Source organism: Chrysemys picta, chromosome 3, assembly GCF_011386835.1.
Source record: "Chrysemys picta bellii isolate R12L10 chromosome 3, ASM1138683v2, whole genome shotgun sequence".
Taxonomy (NCBI): Eukaryota; Metazoa; Chordata; order Testudines; family Emydidae; genus Chrysemys; species Chrysemys picta.
This window is the reverse complement of record NC_088793.1, coordinates 128,963,934-128,985,482: the sequence shown is the minus strand read 5'-3', so window position 1 is coordinate 128,985,482 and position 21,549 is coordinate 128,963,934. Positions and strand designations below refer to the sequence as shown.

Here is a 21,549-nt window from a genome sequence, read left to right as displayed (position 1 = left end):
TATCATCAAACAACTACAACCCATACTTGATGGGAACCCCATCCAGAAAGAAATCTTTTCTGAACCCCACACTTCTGGCCTTTAGACAACCCCCCAACCTCTCCAAGATCGTCATTAGAAGCAAGCTCCCCACAGACCAGGACACATCAAAGTAACACCAAACCCTGCCAGAACAAAGATGCAAAACCTGCAGACATATCTCCATTGCTACAGATCAACACCCCCCACCACACACCTTTCAAGATCACTGGATCCTACACATGCCTATCACAACATGTGGTACACACAGTGATGAGCTGCCAAAATATTAACAACCGGTTCCCTCCTCCTCACCCCACGAGGGGGTCGTGCCCCCCTGTCCTCCAGGACTCCTGCCCCATCCAACCCCCCACGTTCCTAGACAGCCCCCCCTGGGACTCCTGCCCCATCCACCCCCCTTCCCTGTCCCCTGACTGCCCCCTGCCGCCCCATCCAACCCCTCCTCTCATTCCTGATGGCCCCCCGGGACCCCTGCCCCATCCAACCACCCCTTCTCTCTGTCCCCTGACTGCCCCCCACTGCCCCATCCAACCCCTGCTCCTTCCTGACTGCCCTCCGGGACCCTTGCCCCCATTCAATCCCCCTGTTCCCTGCCCTCTGACCGCCCCGACCCTAATCCGCACACCCCAACTCCCCTGCCCTCTATATCCAACACCCCCTCCCTGCTCCCTGCCCCCTTACCACGCTGCCTGGAGGTGGGGGCCAGGCTGGGGCCGCTGGGCCGGAGCCGCTCAGCCTGGGCTGAGGTTGGGGCCGGAGCCGGGGCACTCGGCCAGGGCCAGGGCCAGGGCACTCGGCCATCCGGGGTCGGGCCGGAGCCGCGCTGTCCGGGGTCGGAGCCAGGCCGGAGCCAAGCCACGCCGCCCGGGGCTGGGCCAGAGCCGCGCCGCCTGGGGTCGGGGGCGGGCCGGAGACTCGCTGCCGGACGGCTGGGGCCAGGCCCGGGCTAGAGCCACGCCGCCCGGCCAACCGGGGTCGGAGCCATGCCAACCAGGGTCGGGGGCCGGGCCGGAGCCCGGGAAGCCGCTGCTTCCTTCTCAGCCCTCCGAGGCTTCCCAGGCAAACAGCTGATTCGCGGGAAGCCGGGGAGGGGGAGGAGAAGCCGGGGGAGCGTTCGGGGGAGGAGGCGGAGGCGGAGCAAGGTGAGCTGGGGCCGGGGGAAGGGCAGGGAGCTGCTGGAGCTTTTGTTAAATTTAGAAGCCCTTTTAGAACCAGTTGTCCCTTGTGGGACAACCGGTTCTAAAAGGGCTTCTAAATTTAACAACCGGTTCCCACAAACAGGTGGGAACCGGCTCCAGCTCACCTCTGGGTACACATCATCCAGTGCACTAAATGCCCCAATAACAACTATCACTACGCTCTCAAATGAACATACACAGGAAAATTATAAAAGACAGAAACACCCTATCATCTGTGGGTGAACACTTCTCACAAAGCAATCATGCTCTAGCTGACCTATCCTCAAAGGAAATCTGCACAACATTTTCAAAAGACATGCCTGGAAGCTTAAATTCATCACTCTGCTAGACACTAAAAACCATGGACTGAACAGTGACACTAGATTTATGGCTTATTACAACAATCTGTAAACCACTAAACCGCTCTTTTTGTCCTATGACTGCAGAGGTGTTAACGGGCCACTCTACCTTGAATAGTCCCTTACAATATATGCTAACTACTTATTCTACAAAAAGAACAGGAGTACTTGTGGCACCTTAGAGACTAACAAATTTATTAGAGCATAAGCTTTCGTGGACTACAGCCCACTTCTTCGGATGCATATAGAGTGGAATAAATATTGAGGAGATATATATACACACATACAGAGAGCATAAACAGGTGGGAATTGTCTTACCAACTCTGAGAGGCCAATTAAGTAAGAGAAAAAAAACTTTTGAAGTGATAATCAAGATAGCCCAGTACAGACAGTTTGATAAGAAGTGTGAGAATACTTACAAGGGGAGATAGATTCAATGTTTGTAATATTCCGCCTTGCATTTTGCTGAGAGGCTGGGAGCACCTTTCCCAAACCTGAAGAAGAGCTCTCTGTGGCTCGAAAGCTTGTCTCTCTCACCAACAGAAGTTGGTCCAATAAAAGATATTACCTCACTCACCATGTCTCTTAAATAATTAAAGTACGTGGTCCAATCTGCATGCCCTAAGACTACTTGTCTCTGACACTGAGCAGTGAATACATGGATAACCCTTACCTTTTCCAGACTCCAGCAGAACAGAATAAATATGTTGTCGAACTGGACGGTAGATAAGTGCCTGTCCAGGAAGTTCTGTATCAAGTTCATCTTCCAATGTATTGCTGCATTCAACCTCTCCCTTACTGAGGACATTGTACACCATATAATTTTCAGCTCTGACGTGTTGTTCTTTAGCTAGCTGTTCAAATGGGGAAGAAGTCATTTATTTTCTACTTTAAAATTAAGAAAACAAACGACGACAAAATTAACTTATTTTTAAAATAAACATTTCCTCTGATCTTGGTGAAATGATGCCCAGAAAGGAAACAACTGATATTTCAAAATATCAGAATCCTACATTTTGCCTTAAGGACAAGGGAAATAATATAATCTCATTGGTGTGTAATTTTTTTGTGAAGAGGAGGAGTCCCCAGGATTCCCATCATTCTCTTCCTATTATTCCCCCACTCACCATTCTCAATGGCGATTAGTGGCAATGTCTTTGCTACCAGTAACTCCCATCAGAGAAAATCAGTGCTACTCTTTCAGTCAGCTGAGGCCTTGTCTTCACTGCTAAAAAAGGTGTATTTTTTTAAATTTGGGGTAATTAACATGTCAGCTATCCCAAGGTGAAAACACAGCGAAGACAAAGTACTTTAGTTTTACTGTGGGGTAAACCGGGTGAGGTCAACCCCAGACAGGGATACAGTACTGACCTCACCTTTTTTAGCAGAGAAGACAAGGCCTAAAGACTGTCACTGGAAAGCAACATACAACAAGGGGACAAGCTCATTATTTCTGCAACATTTCCAGCCTCTACCTAGGAGCTCAGGAGCCCACATTTGGAAGCAAGCTTTGCTGATGCTAGACTAGGGGACCAGCATAGCTTGTTTTACAAAAATCATTTCAGGCTTTCATGATTTTCCCCTGATTTGTACACTCAGAAAATAGCTATGTAAATTACAAGGCCATAAATGCCACAGTGAAACCTATCAATAGCAATATTTCACATTTATATAGCATCTCTCATCCCAAAGGATCCACAAACCACCACTGAGATGCAGCTATCTAAAAGGAACACGCTGGCAATCAATCAGTGCACAGCACACCGCACAACAGCGGGGAGCGAGGGAGGAAAATTTTGGGATAAGCATAAAAGACATCAAAATCTTTACTGTCCAAACAAAGTAAACAGGGTTTCAGTTTACTAAATCAACTCTATATTAAGTTAATAAATGAAGGACTTGTATCAGGTTTTTTTATAGCACTCATTGCTCTAGCAGTTATCTGCAGCACCCATTAGCATAGTGCTGACGGCTACTCCAGAAGAGGTGTTTATAGCTATTTTACCAATTTATATCCTCAATGAAGTAATAAATTTTATCCCAATAGTCCATTTTAGATGCTACAAAATTGGATTCGGACTTGATACAAAATATGCCACACTAATAATATACTTAATTTCATTTTATTTTATGCATATAGCTTGCATAGATGTGAGTTCACAAATTTTATGAAATTGCAAGTTTGGTTGCCACAATGTACCAGAAATCCATGATTTACAATACACTGAAAAGTAAAAACACAAGTTGGGCTCCATACTAACCATGGATACAAGTGTAATTGACACTGCATCTTGAAAAATGTTTCTACTGTATATAAATAGGCAGACACAAAAGGTGCAAACTTTTCAAGACAAGCAGCATTGAGAGCCAGTGTATGCAAGGCTGGAATTGAGGTATATATGTAGACTTGTTTACATTTAAGATAGCAGAGTTGTGTTCGTTCCAAAATGTGAGCACTTGTATTTGCTTTGTCAATGTTTAAGGATGGAAAAACAAACCATAGATCTACAAATTAGACTAAGTTCTTTGGGGTAGGGACTTCTTTACTTATAAAGAAACAAGTACAACAGGGCCACAATCTTAAGTGGAGCATCCAGACATTATCTTTTATTAATTGATTTTATTACACTACCTCATCATCTTAGGAAACTGCAACCTTTTAGATTAAAGATCAAACCGAGGTAATGACCATGATGACATCTCAAGGTTCCTTCCAGCCCTACACTTCTACGATTCATGATATGTTCCGTAACAGAAGGGATGTTAACTCTGGTGTCCTGGCCATATTCCAACTTAGGGCATGTCTATATGTACAGCACTACAGCGGCACAGCTGTACCGATGCAGCTGCACGGCTGCAGCGCATCTGCTGAAGACGTTCTATGCTGACCGGAGAGAGCTCTCCTGTTGGCATAAAAAAAATCACCTCCGCAAGCGGGAGAGAGCTTCTCCTGCAAACATAGTGCTGTGCACATGAACGTTTATGTCGGTGTAACTTACGTCGCTCACAGGGGTGGAATATTCACACCCCTGAGCAACATAAGTGTTGTCGACATAGGCTGTAGTGTAGACATAGCTCTAGATAATTAAATTTTACCTACCTAAACTTCCTTTGCACTTTCAATCAGAAACAATATTCTTCTTCATTTTGGCCTTACCACTCTAACAGGAGTCATTACAATCAATTATATGTGGATGTGTATCTTTAAACAGTTGCTATATTTTATCTGAGTGATGGCTGCATTTAAAAGTGGACTAAGTGAATACTGTGTAGTTTTTATTTCAGTTTGTAAGTGCTTTGGAATCTTTTGGGATGGAAATCATAATATAAATATAAAATATACTTTCAAATTATACTCAGATTTCTTTTTTAAGATAACTAAGAGAGGTAGACAGAGAGATCCTATCTATGTTCAAAGCCTATGGGCACCTAACAAAATATGGCTCTTAAATTACATCCTACACACAATTTCTAAAAGGACATTTTCTTGAAGTCTCAAAGTTTTCTCTTAATAAACTGTCATAGATTTAACATTGTCATGTAAACAAAAAGTCTCACAAAATATATTAGAGAATTAACAAATCTCTGTGTTTCTGGTTACCAAAAAAAAGACTTGGTACATTTAAGGAAAAAGACTATTCTTAGCTTGATCCTGAAGTACCATTGCCTGTAAAATTCCCGACCATTTCTGGATCATCCTTAGCATTCTGTAAGGAAAAGAATATTTTGCTCGGAAAAAAAGATATATTTGAGTTCACTCATTATCATGTGTCCGTAAACGTTTACAGCAAAAGGGTGATGGCAAAGCTTTAAGAGATGAGATACCTGAAAGATCTCCTGATCTGGACATATGGCTGTTTCTTGCTTGAGAATTTGAGAATTTGATACACTGGGAGGAAGCCATGGAGACTGTTGGCCAGGCAAGAGATAGGACTCCACTCCCCTGTAAAGTAATTTCTTGTCTGATGCCAAAGGTAGCATTTCTTCCAAGTCTTTCAGGCTACTATATGAGCATGGAACTCTTGATATGTAGCTTGCTACAGCTAGAATTATGTTAGCCCTTTTGTCATAGCTCTGGCTCTTTGGAGGACATGAAGCTACACATTTCCACCAGAAACCCTCCAAAATGTCTTCTGGAACTATATCATTCCCAAGCAGGCAAGCAAAAAGAGGGAGGTCTGTTATGTTGAGGCCCAGTGCATGACAGAGGTTCTCTCTAGAGTACATAACAGTGACCATCCTGTCCAAGCAGAGCTTATTAATAGAAAAATAGGGAGAGGTGTTATAGATGAGGTAGTCGGTATCTTGTCCAAGAATTCCCATGCAATTATTTTGCAGCCCATAAGAGGCCACCTCATAGTCTGCCTCTTGCAATGAACATATTGTTTCTTGACCAAGAGACTTTAAGGCAAAGCGTGTAAAAGTTGCCAACCCTGAAGGAATAAAGAACATCCCTCTCCCTGGTTGTTGTCTATAGGACTTGAGGAACTGAAAGATTCTGGCTATTTCTTTGTTGTTCTTCAATCTTCGTTTGACCCATTCATCTCTCTTTTTCTGCTCTACAACACCATCAAAGCAGAACACCAGCTTGATATCAACTGCCATAAAAGCTTTAATAAAATCCTGCAAATTAGCAAGGTACTCTTGCCACTGGCCACCACAGACCCAGGATTCTGGTGTGTACCAGTGTCGAATACAACCCATGGCATCTACCACAATTACAGGAGGGGAGTCAGGATGACTGATGTGATGTTTTTCTGCCATTTCCTTCAGATTTACCATTGTACATGCATCAGGGCAAGCGTTTGCCACAAACCACTGCAAACCTTTAATGCCCATAGTTGCTCTTTTTAAGCCGAATTCTCGGAGCAATCTGAAAAGGGAAACAAAAAACAAAAATGTTCTAAACCACAATATTAAGAGAGAAGCAACACTCAATGATTAGTCAAGGGAACTGGGAGTTCAACGAATGGGGTTCTGTTTCTAGTTTTGCTAATGATTCCTTGTGTTATCTTAGGCCTTAACTCTCTAAACTTGTTTTTCCATCTCTAAACTGGGGGATAAAACCTATCCATCTTTGTGATGCACTTTGTCTTCCATCTTTAGTTCTTACTATATCAGCACAAAACATTATAACTATGCTAAAAGTATTAATTTGAAAAATCAAGATGAACAAAGCTCAAATAAACAGATTTATTTTTAACACAAAAACACAAAGTCTACTTTAAAAATTCAGAGTGTTTGTCTATAGGGACTCAAACAGATACCAAGAGTAAACAGTGTGTAACTTTTCCTTTGCCAAGGGGGTTTACAACGTAGAGACAACTAGCTTGACTTTCAGAGGCCCTCAGCACCCACAGCTCTAACTGAAGTCAGTGGAAACAGGGGCTCAACAACTATGAAAAGCAGCCCACAGCCTTGATCCTGCAATTGGATCCACGCAGGCAAACCTCCATGCCTACTTGAAGCTTCAATATAGTCAATGGTTCATCCTCATGAATCCAACTGCAAGACTGAGACCCATATTTCTGCATGTTGCTTCAGTTGTATTTTGATTTTAAAATCTTATGCATTTTACTATCATGTATTTTCAAGACTCAAAAGCTAAATTTCAGAACACATTTAAATAATTATGTCCCTATTTATATGTAGTAAGTTTATGATAACTTGACTGTTAAAAGGATTAACACTTTAAAGTGGTCACTATAATGCGTGCTCATTTTGAATCAATTAACCTGAATAGAAAAAAATATACATACTGACTACAATCTTAATACAAGGAAGGGATGAAATCAGATTTTTCTGTATTAAAAACTGCCAAACAATAATAGAAATATGGATTCCCCCATCATTTTCTGTGTTTAAAAACATGCAAAGGAACCCAAGTTATATATTGTGAAAATAAGTATGGGAGAAGGGTTAAAATTAAAACCTACAACCATTTTTGTTTATAGAAATCCCTGCTCATAGTAAATGATTTACATAGCTTTAATGACAGCTGTCTTTTTCTACTAATACAAAGGCTTTTTATTTCAAAGGATTTTCTACCGAAACCTGCTGGTGACGATACTGAATTTTTTATGCAGCAAGATAAACTCATTTTTCTTTTTACTTTGACTTTATTCAAAATTGTCCCCTCCTTTCTCACACAAACAGTGAGGAAATTCACTGCATGTTTTAATTAAGCAAGTACAAGTATTCCTGTCTTTCACACTGCTCATTTCTCACATTTTGACTTACAAACTACCTCAGGAGTGTTTAAAAAAAAAGAAATTGAATACGAAAAGTATCATGAATTTACAACTCTAAAAGGTGCCTATGAGCCTTTCTTCCTCCTCAGAGTTGTAACACCCTTCACATGCAGTTTTCAAACACCCTCTTCAGTGTGAAGTGAGATTAAATGTTTAAGCAATCTAGAACTACACTGTGGATATTACCTTTTGTAAAAATAGAAATATTTATCCCCATCACTATTGCACAGGTATATAAAGTATAGTGTTGCTTTCCCAAGCACTATTTCTAGGGCCATGTGGGTGTCCTTCAAATTCCAGCTGTGTGTATCATAAAACAGAGGTTTTCACTCACAGCTGCACCTGTGATCACAAGAGGAGTTACACATCTCTTTAGTTTGAGTACTGGTGTATACAATTGCACCATAAAGAGTTCCTTAAAAGGAAGTTATCACATTTTCATGGAGACCCAGCAACAGTTGGACCTGTGAACTGAGAGAACCCCTCCATCACCCAGGTACTGTTGTTTGCAGTTACACCAAGTGATGTGGTGAGGTCTGCCACTGGGTTTTTGAAAGGAACCCACATGGTTTCTGCAGAAATGCACTGGGTCCAAGCAACAGTTTTAGCTATGAAGATCCAGGAAAAGGAGACACTCTCTCCCCATCCAGGTGCTGAAGTAAGAAGCTGCACTAAATAATCTAGAAGCAGCACTGTCTAAAGGTCATGCAAATACTCTCCAGCCTTCATGGCTATATCAATATCTGAAATATTCTCTCACATAACTAAGGCCAAGCTATACTAGGGACATTTTCAGAAAACTTCCCACTATTGCCAGTACTAGTTCAGTAATGTTAATAACAGCAATGCTGGGGAACCTAGCATAGACAGACTGCTGGCTGCCATAAGTATTTTCAACACTGTCATTTAACCATACTCAAAGTCCGGCGTTCTCGAACTGGGGGTCGGAACCCCTCAGGGGGTCACCATGTTATTACATGGGGGGGATCGCGAGCTGTCAGCCTCCACCCCAAACCCCGCTTTGCCTCCAGCATTTATAATGGTGTTAAATATATAAAAAAGTGTTTTTAATGTATAAGGGGGAGGTCACACTCAGAGGCTTGCTATGTGAAAGGGGCCACCAGTACAAAAGTCTGAGAACCCCGGCTCAAAGCAGGTGTAATCAACACAATGCTACTTTTTGTGCATTAAATTTAGTGCTGGTGAAAGATAACAGACAGTACTGGAGGTTTAAGTCTTTTTAACCACAGAACAGCTACAGCCTGAGCAACAGCAGCAGTGCAAGATTCCTGCATTGCCCCACCTCTCCAATGGGCCTTAACCATGACCTGACAGACCACCTCTAAGAGGTGAGACAGTTCAGTCTCCAGGTGCATTCAGTCCTCAAACTCCCTGCTGAGACTGACAAGGGTACCAATTTGGGGTTGTCTACATCAGAGATTCTCAACCATTTTCTTTCTGAGGCCCCCCGCAACATGCTATAAAAACTCCAGGGCCCAGTGAGAGGGAGCAGGGGGAGAGAGACCCTCTGGGCTTCAGCCACCAAAACAGGGGACTCAGCTGGGGGGAGGGGAGCCTTTAGTCAGGCGGGGCTGGGGGCTCCAGTCACCAGGGCTTCAGACCTGTAGGACACCAGGGTTTGTGGCTCTGGATTTCAGCCCCACGGGGGGCAGTGAGGCTCAGAGCTTCTGGCTTTTAGCACCGGGGTGGGGATGGGGGAGAGAGATTCCGGGGCTTGGGACTCTGGGTTTCAGCCTCGCAGCACCAGGCTTCTGCCTCACGGAGCACCGGGGCTCATGTTTCCGAGCTTCAGCCCCACAGCTCTGGGCTTCAGCCCCACTGGGGGCGCTAGGACTCTGGGCTTCAGCCCCATAGGGGGCACCAGAGCTCAGAGCTCCAGGTTTCAGTCATGGGGCCTCACAGACCCCTGGTTGAGAACCGCTGGTCTACATAACAAAATTTGATCATGTTTGAACACAACTGTGAACAATAAAATAAGATATGATTATGACCATGACTAAGTCATCAGTGTAGACCAGGACAAATCATGCTCAAATTCACATCAAACAAAAGGATACTGAACCTGTTTTTTCCAGGGCTACCCTAAACACTAAATTATAGTCAAAATCTAACTCAATCATTTACAATCATGTTTAAATGTAACATTTTGCAATGTAGACAAAAAACTTAGTGATATGATGTTTTTTCTGAGGATTCTGGGATCTGGGCTGAGACCACTAAATTATTTTATGTAGTTCAGATAGCTCTCACTTTTAAATACTTTTTGAACATTAATGACCTAGGCTAACTTACAACTAAGAGATTTTCTCTTAGTTTCTATATTCTATCGCCAATGTTGTGAGCCACTAGTCCCCCTACAAAACAAGAAAACGGATCCTGAATCTGTAGGTTATTCAGGTTCAGTAGCAGATTATTAGACAAGCAGACCCACTAACTGCAAGGCTATTTAACCTGAATAAATGTAGCAGAATTGGGCCACAAATGCTTTGTTCTAAAATTCTGGGTAGATTTCTAACAGCCTTTCCATCTTTAACACAGAAAATATATACACAAATATCATTTGTTTACATCTAACACACAAAAAAGCTAAACATTTATTTTTAACATTATTTCCTTGGGTAACTAACAAGTTAACTGCTAACAAAATACAATTTTCAGCCTATCATGGTGTCCTGATTACCAAAATATCAAGTGTGTACACCTGCATGGAAGCTCTCCTATTCTCCAAGGAGCTATATAACCAGAACTACTTTTTGCTTCAAGTTTTGTATATAGAAACAGATGTGCGTGGCCCACCCTTATTTTGGCATGGTGGAAAATCAGTGGTCAGATATAACCTACATGTATGTCAAGTATCAGAGGGGTAGCCGTGTTAGTCTGAATCTGTAAAAAGCAACAGAGGGTCCTGTGGCACCTTTAAGACTAACAGAAGTATTGGGAGCATAAGCTTTCGTGGGTAAGAACCTCACTTCTTCAGATGCAAGAAGTGAGGTTCTTACCCACGAAAGCTTATGCTCCCAATACTTCTGTTAGTCTTAAAGGTGCCACAGGACCCTCTGTTGCTTTCTACATGTATGTCAGCACCAAACAGTTAACCTATCATTATGAAAATTTTATTAGACTCATAGCTAAAGTGCAGTCTGTCAGGAGCTGAGAAAAGCCTGCCATTCAACAATTAGACACTATTCTGCTAGGTGGCAAAAATATTTAAAATATGTATTTCCAGCCCCCATCAGACTCCTCCATCCAAGGCACACGGAATGAGGCCTTGTCTACACTACGGGCACTATGGCAGCTATGCCTCTATAGCATCACAGTATAGACTCTTCTTACAGTGACGGAAGGGGGTTTTCCACCACCGTAGGTCAGTGGTTCTGAACCAGAGGTATATGTGCCCCTGGAAGTTTGCAGAGGTCTTCCAGGGGATACATCAGCTCATCTAGATATTTCCTGGTTTTACAACAGGCTACATAAAAAGCACTAACAAACTCAGTACAAACTAAAATTTCATATAGACAATGATTTGTTTATACTGTTCTATATACGATATCAGCAGTTCTCAAACCATGAGTAAGTTTGTTTTAATAGGGTCACCAGGCGAGTGTTAGACTCACTGGAGCCCAGGGCAGAAAGCCGAAGCCCGAGCTTTGCTGCAGGGGGCTGAAGCCAAAGCCCAAGTTTTTAAGTGAAGTGAGGTATGCAAGACAAATCAGACTCCTGAAAGGGATACAGTAGTCTGGAAAAGTTGAGAACCACTGCTATAGGTAATCCAGGTCCCTGAGTGGTCTTCTATCAACCTAGCCACATTGACACCGGGGGTTAGGTTGGGATAGCTACAGCACTTGGGGACATGAATCTTTCACCACCCCGGAGTGACACACTTACATCATCTACATTTTAAGAGCAGATCAGGCCTGAGGGAATAGGCAGCCAGTCTATACTGTCCTGCATATTGTGTGGTCATTTACACTAGCAAAAAATAGGTGTAAACCATGACCACAGCAGAATGGTAATCACTTACACTCAGTCTGCACTTAGTTAATAACGAGTCAGGTGCAGCAAAACAGAGACTCAGGCCCCAACTGTTTCTTGCTGTTCCCTGAACTCTGTGGTGTCAGCAGTGCTTACACTGGCACTGATTTCATTCAGGCGTAAGTCTGTACCTAGACAGTCTTGTTCCAGCTGAAGCCAAACCACGCTGAACCCCTGAAATGAGAGTGTCTACACACGGACCCACACCACTGTATCTAAACACACCTGTCGCCAAGTCCGCACGGCCCGGTACAGGCCTTTTAACCTGGGGCCGGTCCCGGGGCACAACGGCCAGGAAACACACACCAGGTGGCGAGCGCTTCTCTGCCCTCCCCGCGAGCTGCTCCCTGCGGGCGGGGCTGGCGGGGAGCGATGGGGGCAGCGTGGAAGCGCTGCCTGTCTGCGTTCCCCGCGGCGAGGGCACAGGCCGTAAGTGTGGGTAAGTGGGTGGGGGCGGGGGGGTGTCCTGGCTCTGGCTGGCCCCGGGGGCGGTGGGAGACACCCGCCCGCCCGCCCGCCCCGGGACGGCTCTGCCCGCTCGGGGGGTGGGCCCCTGCCCCCTATGGCTGCAGGACGGACTCTTCCGCCGGCTGTGGAGAGGCCCGCTGGGACGGGGGGAGGGGAGGAGGGACACCTGCTCCCAGGGCCCTACCTAGCGACACACCGGAGACCCCGCCGCGCACCACCCACGCTTCCGCTTCCGCCCAAAGGGCGGGACTGCGCACGCGCACTGCCCCCGCCGCGCAGCTTGCACGTGCCTCGCCGCTGATTGACAGAGGAAAGTGCTGCGGAGGAGCACGTGACTCTCCCACCAGCCAGATGCTCGGCCCCCGCCTCCCAGAGCCGCAGATAGTCAGGGACCTGCGGAGACTGGCGCGGGCGGGGGCTCCCACACGCATGCGGAGAAACACCCAGACACACACTGTAAACTGCAAGGCACCTCCTCCCCCAGTGTAAATCCCACCTATTGCTGTCATGTGATACCAATATTTATGTATATGTAGCATCATTGCACCTGGTGCTGTTCAGACATACCAGAGCACCCTGTCCTGGGGAGTTTACGGTACATCGCAGTGTCTATTATTTCATATACACATGGTACTCCGATACAGTATACCTCTTAGCTCTAATCTGTTACATCTCGCTATATCCTCCCCAATGGTATATATACTGCGTCCCACTGCCTACAGTAGGTCTATTACCCCAGATCGGTACATTACCTTCTCGTGGTAACCCTAGCATAAAGATGTATTTTATTATTTTTCTGTTGTCCCGCTGTTATCCCCAACTGTACCCCCTAAATATGCTTTACTGTTATCCCAAATTATAAAACCCCAGTGTGCACGCCTCTCTTTCTTTTGAAAGGCAGCATTGTGTTTCAAAACAGTTCTTACTAGTGATCCTGTTTGCTTGCTCTACCCCTCACATGTGTGGGGCAGAGGGAAGGGGTAACGTTATAAAAGATGTATTTGTTTTCTTGGACATTTTAGGATTTCAGAATTTGCTGACGTGAAAAGGATTTGCTTAAATATGTCTTCTCCCTTTTCTAATACTTTAGGTTTTTTTATTGGGGTCTCTTTCTCTATGTCCATTTATTGGACTTGGACTTTAAAAAAAGCGTTTCCTAGCAGCAGAATGCAGAAGGCCCATTCATATTACAATGGGCAGAGAGGAAAGAAAGAGCCTGGTTTGTTTAAACTGCTTCTGTCTTCATTCACAGCCTGATATCCATGCGTATTGTGCTGGCTACAATGGGACTAAAGGACTCATTGTGGTCGAAAACAAATCAAAATAGAATAAGAGATGATAAGATAAAAGAGTCATGCAACAAAATTGTTCAAAAAATCTAAGTCTTACATCTGAGATTTATGTTACCTTTTGGCTGCGTGGCCTATTGACCGATGTTTATAATAATCACTAGAGTTTAATAAACAAAGCGATACATGGGAACTTTATGTGCCATTTTTAAAGGCACTGAGTAGAAATAGTGGAGGTGTTGGTTGTTTTATTTAATAATTATTGTTTTGTGCTTGCATATATTTTACATATACATTCCATATATCATTTGTTTCTATCAGGTTATTCTCCTAGCAGTGGACCACACATAATATCGTTATAAAAATGCCAGGGCCCTCTTTGTGTGTGCAAACAGCATACTAACACTGAAGCTCTCCTTTCTCAACCCACAAGATGCTCACATAACCTACTCCAACCCATAGGCAACAGGTGCAAGCTTAAATAACTTCACATATTTTCAGGGGAGAAGAAGGGACTTTGGGGAACCGATTTCAGGATTAGATCAGATGTTATTGCCAGTGAAAAATTAAACAGAGTAGTGCTCAAGGGAGTAGAGATTAATATATTTAGTGACTCTGCATACACAAAGGCTTACCATTGTCGCTACGTCTGAATGACTGTGAATAGGATGGAACATATGCAGCCTGTCACCGCAGGTGCCCACATCTGTTCTTCTCCAGGCAGATGCTCACAGAAAAGGGGAGAGCATTTCCAAAAGCTCCGATCCGCCCCGTCCAAACCCATCCTCTTTTCACAATCACCTTCTGCAAAGTAGTCTCTCTCTCTCTCTCTCTCTCTCTCTGTGTGTGTGTGTGAGACACGTAGAGAGATCCACAAAGAAAATAAAAATAACCTCATGGAAACTGGAGGAAGTTTTGAAAGTGCAAAGAAAACAAACCAACCAAAAAACCCCAAAGCATTAACAACCCCAAAGCATTATTACTTCCAGGTTTTGAAACTGCAGTATAAAACTGGCTTTATTACTAGGCCATACGTATAACAGGAAAAGACTATTCTCAACCTTAGTATAGTATAGTATAGTATAGTATAGTATAGATTGCTATAATTACAGTAATAAAGAAATAAATGTATGAAGTTAATATTTGGAGTTTAAAATGTTAGGGCTTATGACAGTGAATAATTAAACTTGGAACATGGAAGAGGTCACTTTCCCTATAGTAGTGAGTGAACACATGACATTGTTACTAAAATTGGGCTACAGTGATGGGAATATTTAGATCCACTCTCTGAAAATTCATAACCAGTGAATAAATCATATTTTTCTAGCACATATTGAAACTAACCAGGAGCCACAATCTCTGGATTTCTTCATGTGCCAAGTAGACAGATTAGACTGAAGTAACTATGAGCTGGATTTTGCACTCTTTGCTCAAGCAAAAAACAAACAAACAACAAGAACAGAAGGTTTCCCTGACTCCCCCTCCATGGATTCAGCCACTATGATAGAAAAAGAGAATGGTCTTATCTAACTAAAATGTCTAGAATCACATTCATGTACCTACTGAAGTCGATGCCACTGGACATTCAGTATCCGGTCCATAATCATGACTTTAGGATTTAACATATTCTGTGACTTCACAAGGAGATCTATGGCAAATAAATCATTGATAGGAATCCTAACTTTGCTCCTTTTATTCACGCAGAACTCCCTTTCAAGTGAATGGGAGTGTTGCATGAGTAAGGAGAGCAAGATTTGTTCCAGTAAAAATGCTATTTCTATCAGAATGTGTTAAGTAATGATCGTGCTCATGAAGTCAAATGCGGAGCTAAAATGGAAAGGGAAAATATAAATTAAATTATTTTAATGGTTTGAGTCCACCCAAAAATAGCGCTAAAGCGATGACATTTGTAATGACCAAGTGTTTCTTGTACACTACTTGATCTGTAACGAGATTTTGGTGCATACAGCCCGCCATTGGTATAATCAGAATAAAATGATCCTATCCGCAGTTCTTCCAACAAGATGAAACCATTTTCATATTTTTTTTATTTAAAGTAAGCTTTAGAGAGTAAAATAGATGAGATGTTTAGAGTTAATTAAAAAGAAGTAGGGAGAGGGAGGAGAAACGTTTAACCCTTTCCTCCTTCTTGTATTCTCTCGAAAGAAGAATTGGAGAACTATCCGATGGGTCAAACTTTAGAGTCTTTTACTTCGTCAAAACTCCCTATGATTTCCCGAGTAAGGACTGTAAAACTTGGGCCATTATTGATAAGTATAATAGGTCACATATAATGACTCAGGTTATCAAACCTGTGTGTAGAATCCTTTTACATAATTTCTAACCATTGACCCAGTCGTTTAAAATAGAAATAAAAAGAAAAGGCGCTAAGCAAAAACAAAACAAAACAAAACAAAACAAAAATCTAATTGAATTTCCAGAAAGAACCTGTGTCCATATTTGTCTTTCCCAGCAAAATTCTCTCTCATCTGATACTGAGTTATCATTAACAACTAAAATTGTTACTAAAATTGCATAAAATACATGGACACAAAGGAAAATGTAAGAGATGTATTCTATAAGATCATGTGTGTTTTATATAATTATGTTGGGATGCATATATAATATACACAGACGCCTTTCGGTACATTTTATATGTTATTTTTAATTTAGAAAGGCAATCTGACATCTAAGAACAATTATGAGATTCTGGAGTTTAGCCTCAGAAGATATTGAATGTGCAGCTATGCTCTCTCTCTCTCTCTCTCTCTCTCTCTCACACACACACACACACACACACACAGACACACAGAGAGACACAGAGAGAGAGAGAGAGATGTTCGGAGCAGGTCACACTGGCTTCTCTTTTGGGGGGATCGATGGCAATCTGTTGGTGGGGGAGATGGGCCAGTCTATTGTCGTGCCTTTTTGTGTGTGTTTGGTTTTGTTCCTTCTATGGCCCGGAGGTATGTGTAATCCTGAGCACACCACATTTGCTAAATTTGCCCTAAGGAACCGGCAGATGTTCCCCTGGCAGACATCGGCACGCGACTGACCTCAACCCTTGCAAGAATATTCAACCAATAATCCTTGCCATTTTGAAATAACAGCAACAGCACGCACGCACACACACACAAAGAATAGTCACCAACTTTCCTCACCACAGTTTCCCACAACCAAAATAGAGTCGGACACAAGCCAACAACCAAACAAACAGCCAGAGCCAAGGAAAAAGGTTTCCCCCCATGTTCAGTCAGTAAAACATATATAGGGGCCACTTTCGGATTTTCACAGGAAAGGGCTGAAGAGCAGCTGGCTGCAGTAATCTGATCTGGAGACAAAGGAATGCCCCGTCGGTTCTAGGATCACAGGTAAACACACAACCTTTGTTATGAAAATGAGGGGCTAGGAGAGGGCTAGAGCAGATGATTTGCGATTTGAAAAAGGGGGATGGGGGAAGAGGGGGAGAAGCCACCGAGCTGCTTATCTATCATCTGGCCTCTCTGTGTGCCAGCTGAGCCACGCGACTGCCCTTTCTTATTCTAATCAGCACATGCCTTTGCAACTTTCTACAAACCTTCATGCTAAACTTCTTAATCCCCCTCACACATAAAAACATGCGAATATCCAGCAGAAAATACAGAACAATCATATTACCCCCATAATTGTTTTATTGTAATACATTCCCTTCTCCTCCCCACCCTATTTTTTACACAGGACTGGGTTACAGGAAAAGCTTACATTACGTAACACTCAGGGGGAAAACAATCTTTTTCCCACACCAGCGTTTGGTCTGCCACTTCCTAGCGAGGAGGCGGCTGAGTTTCAGTTTTCCAGATCAGAAAAGTGTAGAAGGATAGATATAATACTCATTACGTCCTGATTGCCATATCAGAAAAAGTACCATCGAAGTGCGTTGAGGCCAGTGGTTTATGTGGGACTATTTTCAATCACATCCACTTACCCTTATCTCCATTGCCATAAAGTATGAAGACGATCTTATGTTCTATTGCATCTGCTTCACCGCATCTAACCATTCTGGACCTTCAGATGCATTATAAATATACTTGGATGTTAAATATTTCTGTGTATTAGCACGTCATCTGATATGTAGTATACATATCATCTACACACACTTAGGTAAATAATATTTACCCAATTAAAATATTATATCCAATCAGCTTCACATAACTACACACATACACGTATGCATGCATATGTCGACATGCACCATATGGCTATGCGTTATACATTTCTAGAAAAATACAAGCCAATAGCGGGTGAATAAGCAGTATCCTGTAGAAACTGATGCGTGTTACTAAGCCTAATTAATAGACACATGCAATGACTATGTCTATAATCTGGCATGGTTATAAATAAAAGATTATTTGACTGATTGGAAGTTTTCAGCTTTGTTGTTCTGTGGTTGGGCTGTAATTCTTTCAAGGGAAGAGGGAGCCTGTCATTACAGGATGCTATAAATTAAAATATACAGTTTTCAGCCCGCCTGAGACAATGCAAGATCCCAGCTCTAGAGAATTGTTTAACTATAAGGCTCAACCTTTTAGTCCTACATGTTTAAACCGAGTAAATGTATTCTGTTCTCTACCTTATTGAACTCTTTTTCTAATAGGTCATTGGAAAAAGCAAGATGCCTACACGAGATTCTCATGAATTAACAAAATCCCATTCGCAGGGAAATTTTCCCTTCCATCCCCATTGCCAACGTCTGGGATGTCTTCCGCTCCTTAATGAGTCCGACTTTGTACTGTATATTTGCTGAGTTATCAAAAAGTATTTAAAAGGGGGTTTCAGCATTTTCTTAACGAGGAAGGTGAGGATTTATTACCTCCCTCCAACCTCAGGACTTTGGCTGCTGTGGCCATGCCACCGATAGTCTGTTTAACATACTTCAACGTAAGCTGCCTCTGCATTTGGGGGGCTCTGGTTTGGGTATGTAAGTGTGAGAGGAGTATAGAGACATGCAGTTGGGAGTGAAAAAACGCCATTTGGTTAGGAGCAGATGGCTGGCTAGGGGGTTGATCGCGTCTAAAGGCGTGTCATCCCCCTTCAGCTCGAATCCCTAAGGGCTCCCCTTGTCTTTAAAATCAATGAAAATTAAAGTGCAGAGAAAGGATGAATAGTTAGACCTCGAGTCCCTCCTTTGTTCGTCCCAGCTACTGGTGGGCAGGAGTTAAACTACAACAGCCTCCTATAGAAACACTTAAGTTAAACAGTCTCCCCGTTAGCCCAGCATCTGAAAGAGAGAGGGAGAGGGGGGAAAAGAAGCAAAAAAGGAGCTTTCTGCTTGATTTCCCCAACACAGAATCGCGTGGCATAAATTAAGTTGGAAAAGAATAAGTGCATTGGGCAGGATTCTGATGGATTTTACGACGCCTTTCAGTTACGCTTTGCAGCAGTAATCGAGAAATCTGTGCCACGTCAATTTAACAAATACTTGATACTGAAGGGTGATGTTAAAGATTCGGGGCAAGTTTTGTGTGTGTGTGTAGGTTTAAGCCCTTGCGCGTGTAACTTTTTATTTACAGTTTTTTAAACAGCGATGCAAATGAAAGAACTTTCTATCTCTCCCAGATTAAAAGATTTGTGGTGATATATCACTTCTAACCTCAGTCTACAGACGACCTCAACTTTAAACATATTTTCCCCTCTCACGTGCCCGGAAAACCTATATGAACCAGATTTGCTTTCCTAAGGAAAAGAGGCTGCAGCAAAGTTTCAGAAGCAGTGGCAAGCCATTAAAAAAGATATTGACGCTAGGTGGCAAGAGTAATTTACAAGTTAAATCTAGCGCTTGCTCTTCAGTATCTTCTGTTAACATATCCACATGTTCCTTACTTAAAGGAGGTGAAAGTGTAGGTGGATTTTTACTCTTTAGGCATGAACATGCTTAATGGGTCCGATCCGGCCGTCTTTACTCAGGCAAAATTCCCATTGGTGTTAATAGGAGACTGCAGGATGAGATCCTACGTTTAAAAATGGTTATCCCAGAAGTACCTGTAGTTTAAAAGCAAACATTCCTGTGCACATAAGATTTTATTATCGGGGAGGGGAGGGGGAATATTTGGGTATAAATTATACTTTTGACCAAAATTATATTTAAACAAAGAAGATTTAAAAGGTGAAAGGTTGCGAATATTTTGATACTTGTTTAAATGACACAGATACTTGGAAAGTTTGGGTGCCAGCAGAGGAAAAAAAGGCTATGCTGCACTGGGAAGTATACAGTTACAGTCGTGTAATAGCCAGGATGTGCTAGGCTGAATGCATTCATTAGTGATTTTCTTTTAATTGGTATTAACCAGTGATTTTACTTTAAGAAGTGTTTGAGAATTTTTTCCAGTGCATTGTAAGATAATTTGTGATCAAGACATCTGCTTCAATGAAAGTCACATTTTGCCATGCAAATGCACGTTTCAACCCAATAAAGTAGCCATAATAAGGCTTTTAGCACGGCATACCTACAGTGAGGTTATTGTAGCCAAATCCTCTCCTTTGCACACAAGCTTAATCTGTGCTGAAATGCTGTGTTACAATTAAAATGACATTTACACAGACAGTTACACCTTGCATCCTAATGAATCCGTCTGCGCCTATCTAGGTGCTTGAAAAGGGCCCAAAACAAAGTGAAAACCCATCTCCAAGTTATATCCCAAAGTCGCCTGCAAACTTTTTATCTTTCACTTTCAGCCATAATTAAGAAATCTCGCAGTGAGAGGCCCTCCCCCCACCAGTAAACTCCTGGCCTTGTTTTTAAAACCGGAACAAAAGTTCTAGTGTCCGATGGATGTGTAAAAAAATAAGAAGTTGGCTGTTGGTGTAAAGTTGTTGTTTTTTTAATATGGGGGGGGGGGATGTTGCTGGACGGGATTTCTTTAAAAAAATGTGCGGACATTGTTGTAGAGGCAGTAGCGTGCGCCGAGGGGAGCTCTTTCTCTCCCTTGCATTGTGCAGAGAGCAGGTGCTGTCTACATTACCATACAGCTGAGAGCACAAAGAGCCAACTGATTCAGCCCTCACACAATAACAAACTGCCTTAATGACAGCCACGCGAACGACACACACCAAACTCACTTTTTACTAAGCTGAAGGAGGGGAAAAAAGGGAGAGAGGTTGATGAGGAGGCTGATAATAATAATATAGGGATATGGGACTCAAATGGGCTTTGCTAACTGCTTCCTTCAGCACTTCGCAAACCATTCTCAGCGAGGAGATATATATATATATATATATATATATATGTAAAAGCCCAAATGTTTGCCCACCCCCTGAAACTTAACACATGGCTCTTCCCAGTTTTTCTTCGCTACGAAAATATCTATAGTGTATCCAGAATAATGATCAGTCTGTAAGCATCCTGCCCCTTCCAGTTTGCAAACTTTGAAACACCAGATTCTCTCCCCCTGCCCCGGCTACTCCCCGAATGTAGCCTGGTTTTAAGAAACCGGAAGGAGAACACCAAAGCCCTTCTCTGGTCCCACAAATATATTCGTGACCTTTTTCTTTTTTTAAATGATCCAGCTTATACCATGGGGAAGATGGTGTGAATTTAAAGGGATCAGATTTCTCCTGTGTGTCAAGCTGACCCCCGCCCTCCCCCTTTAAGCTAAAGGATATCTCTGGAAATGTACATTATCACCCACAACTTACTTTTTGGGGGCACAGTGGTGCTTTACACATTTCAAGAGGTAATTATAGATCTCAATGCTTGGAGCTCGTTTTCTTGCTGGGGTGTGTTGCTCTCTCCCTTTCTGTGCATGTTGCGAGAGGGTGTTACCATCTCCCCAGAGCAGAAGGGGGATTCTTGCGGTTACCAAATTTGCAGGAATGTAAATGAGCGCGTTTGGTGAGAGCAGGAGGGGAAAGGGGTAAAGGAGGAGGAGGAGGATTG

General features: G+C 42.9%; 1 protein-coding gene across 20 annotated transcripts in view; it reads right to left on the bottom strand.

Moving 5' to 3' along the window:
* Positions 1 to 21,503, bottom strand: part of FAM120B (family with sequence similarity 120 member B) — a 112,259-nt gene extending 90,756 nt beyond the window's left edge. For 13 of the 20 annotated variants that reach the window (XR_010600160.1, XR_006174001.2, XM_042848319.2 and 10 more), the window contains exons 1-3: positions 12,533 to 12,657; positions 5,402 to 6,449; positions 2,250 to 2,430 (exon numbers count right to left, since the gene is read on the bottom strand). Coding sequence is in view for 18 of the 20 variants with exons in the window: in XM_042848319.2 (XP_042704253.2) it covers positions 2,250 to 2,430; positions 5,402 to 6,415 (1,195 nt within the window). In the remaining 2 variants the exon portion in view is untranslated. Of the gene's footprint in view, positions 1 to 2,249; positions 2,431 to 5,401; positions 6,450 to 11,869; positions 12,730 to 21,308 lie in introns of those variants that run through there. The other 7 variants (XM_042848318.2, XM_065590477.1, XM_042848326.2 and 4 more) reach the window with 7 other exon arrangements.
* Between the last annotated feature and the right edge of the window lie 46 nt (positions 21,504 to 21,549).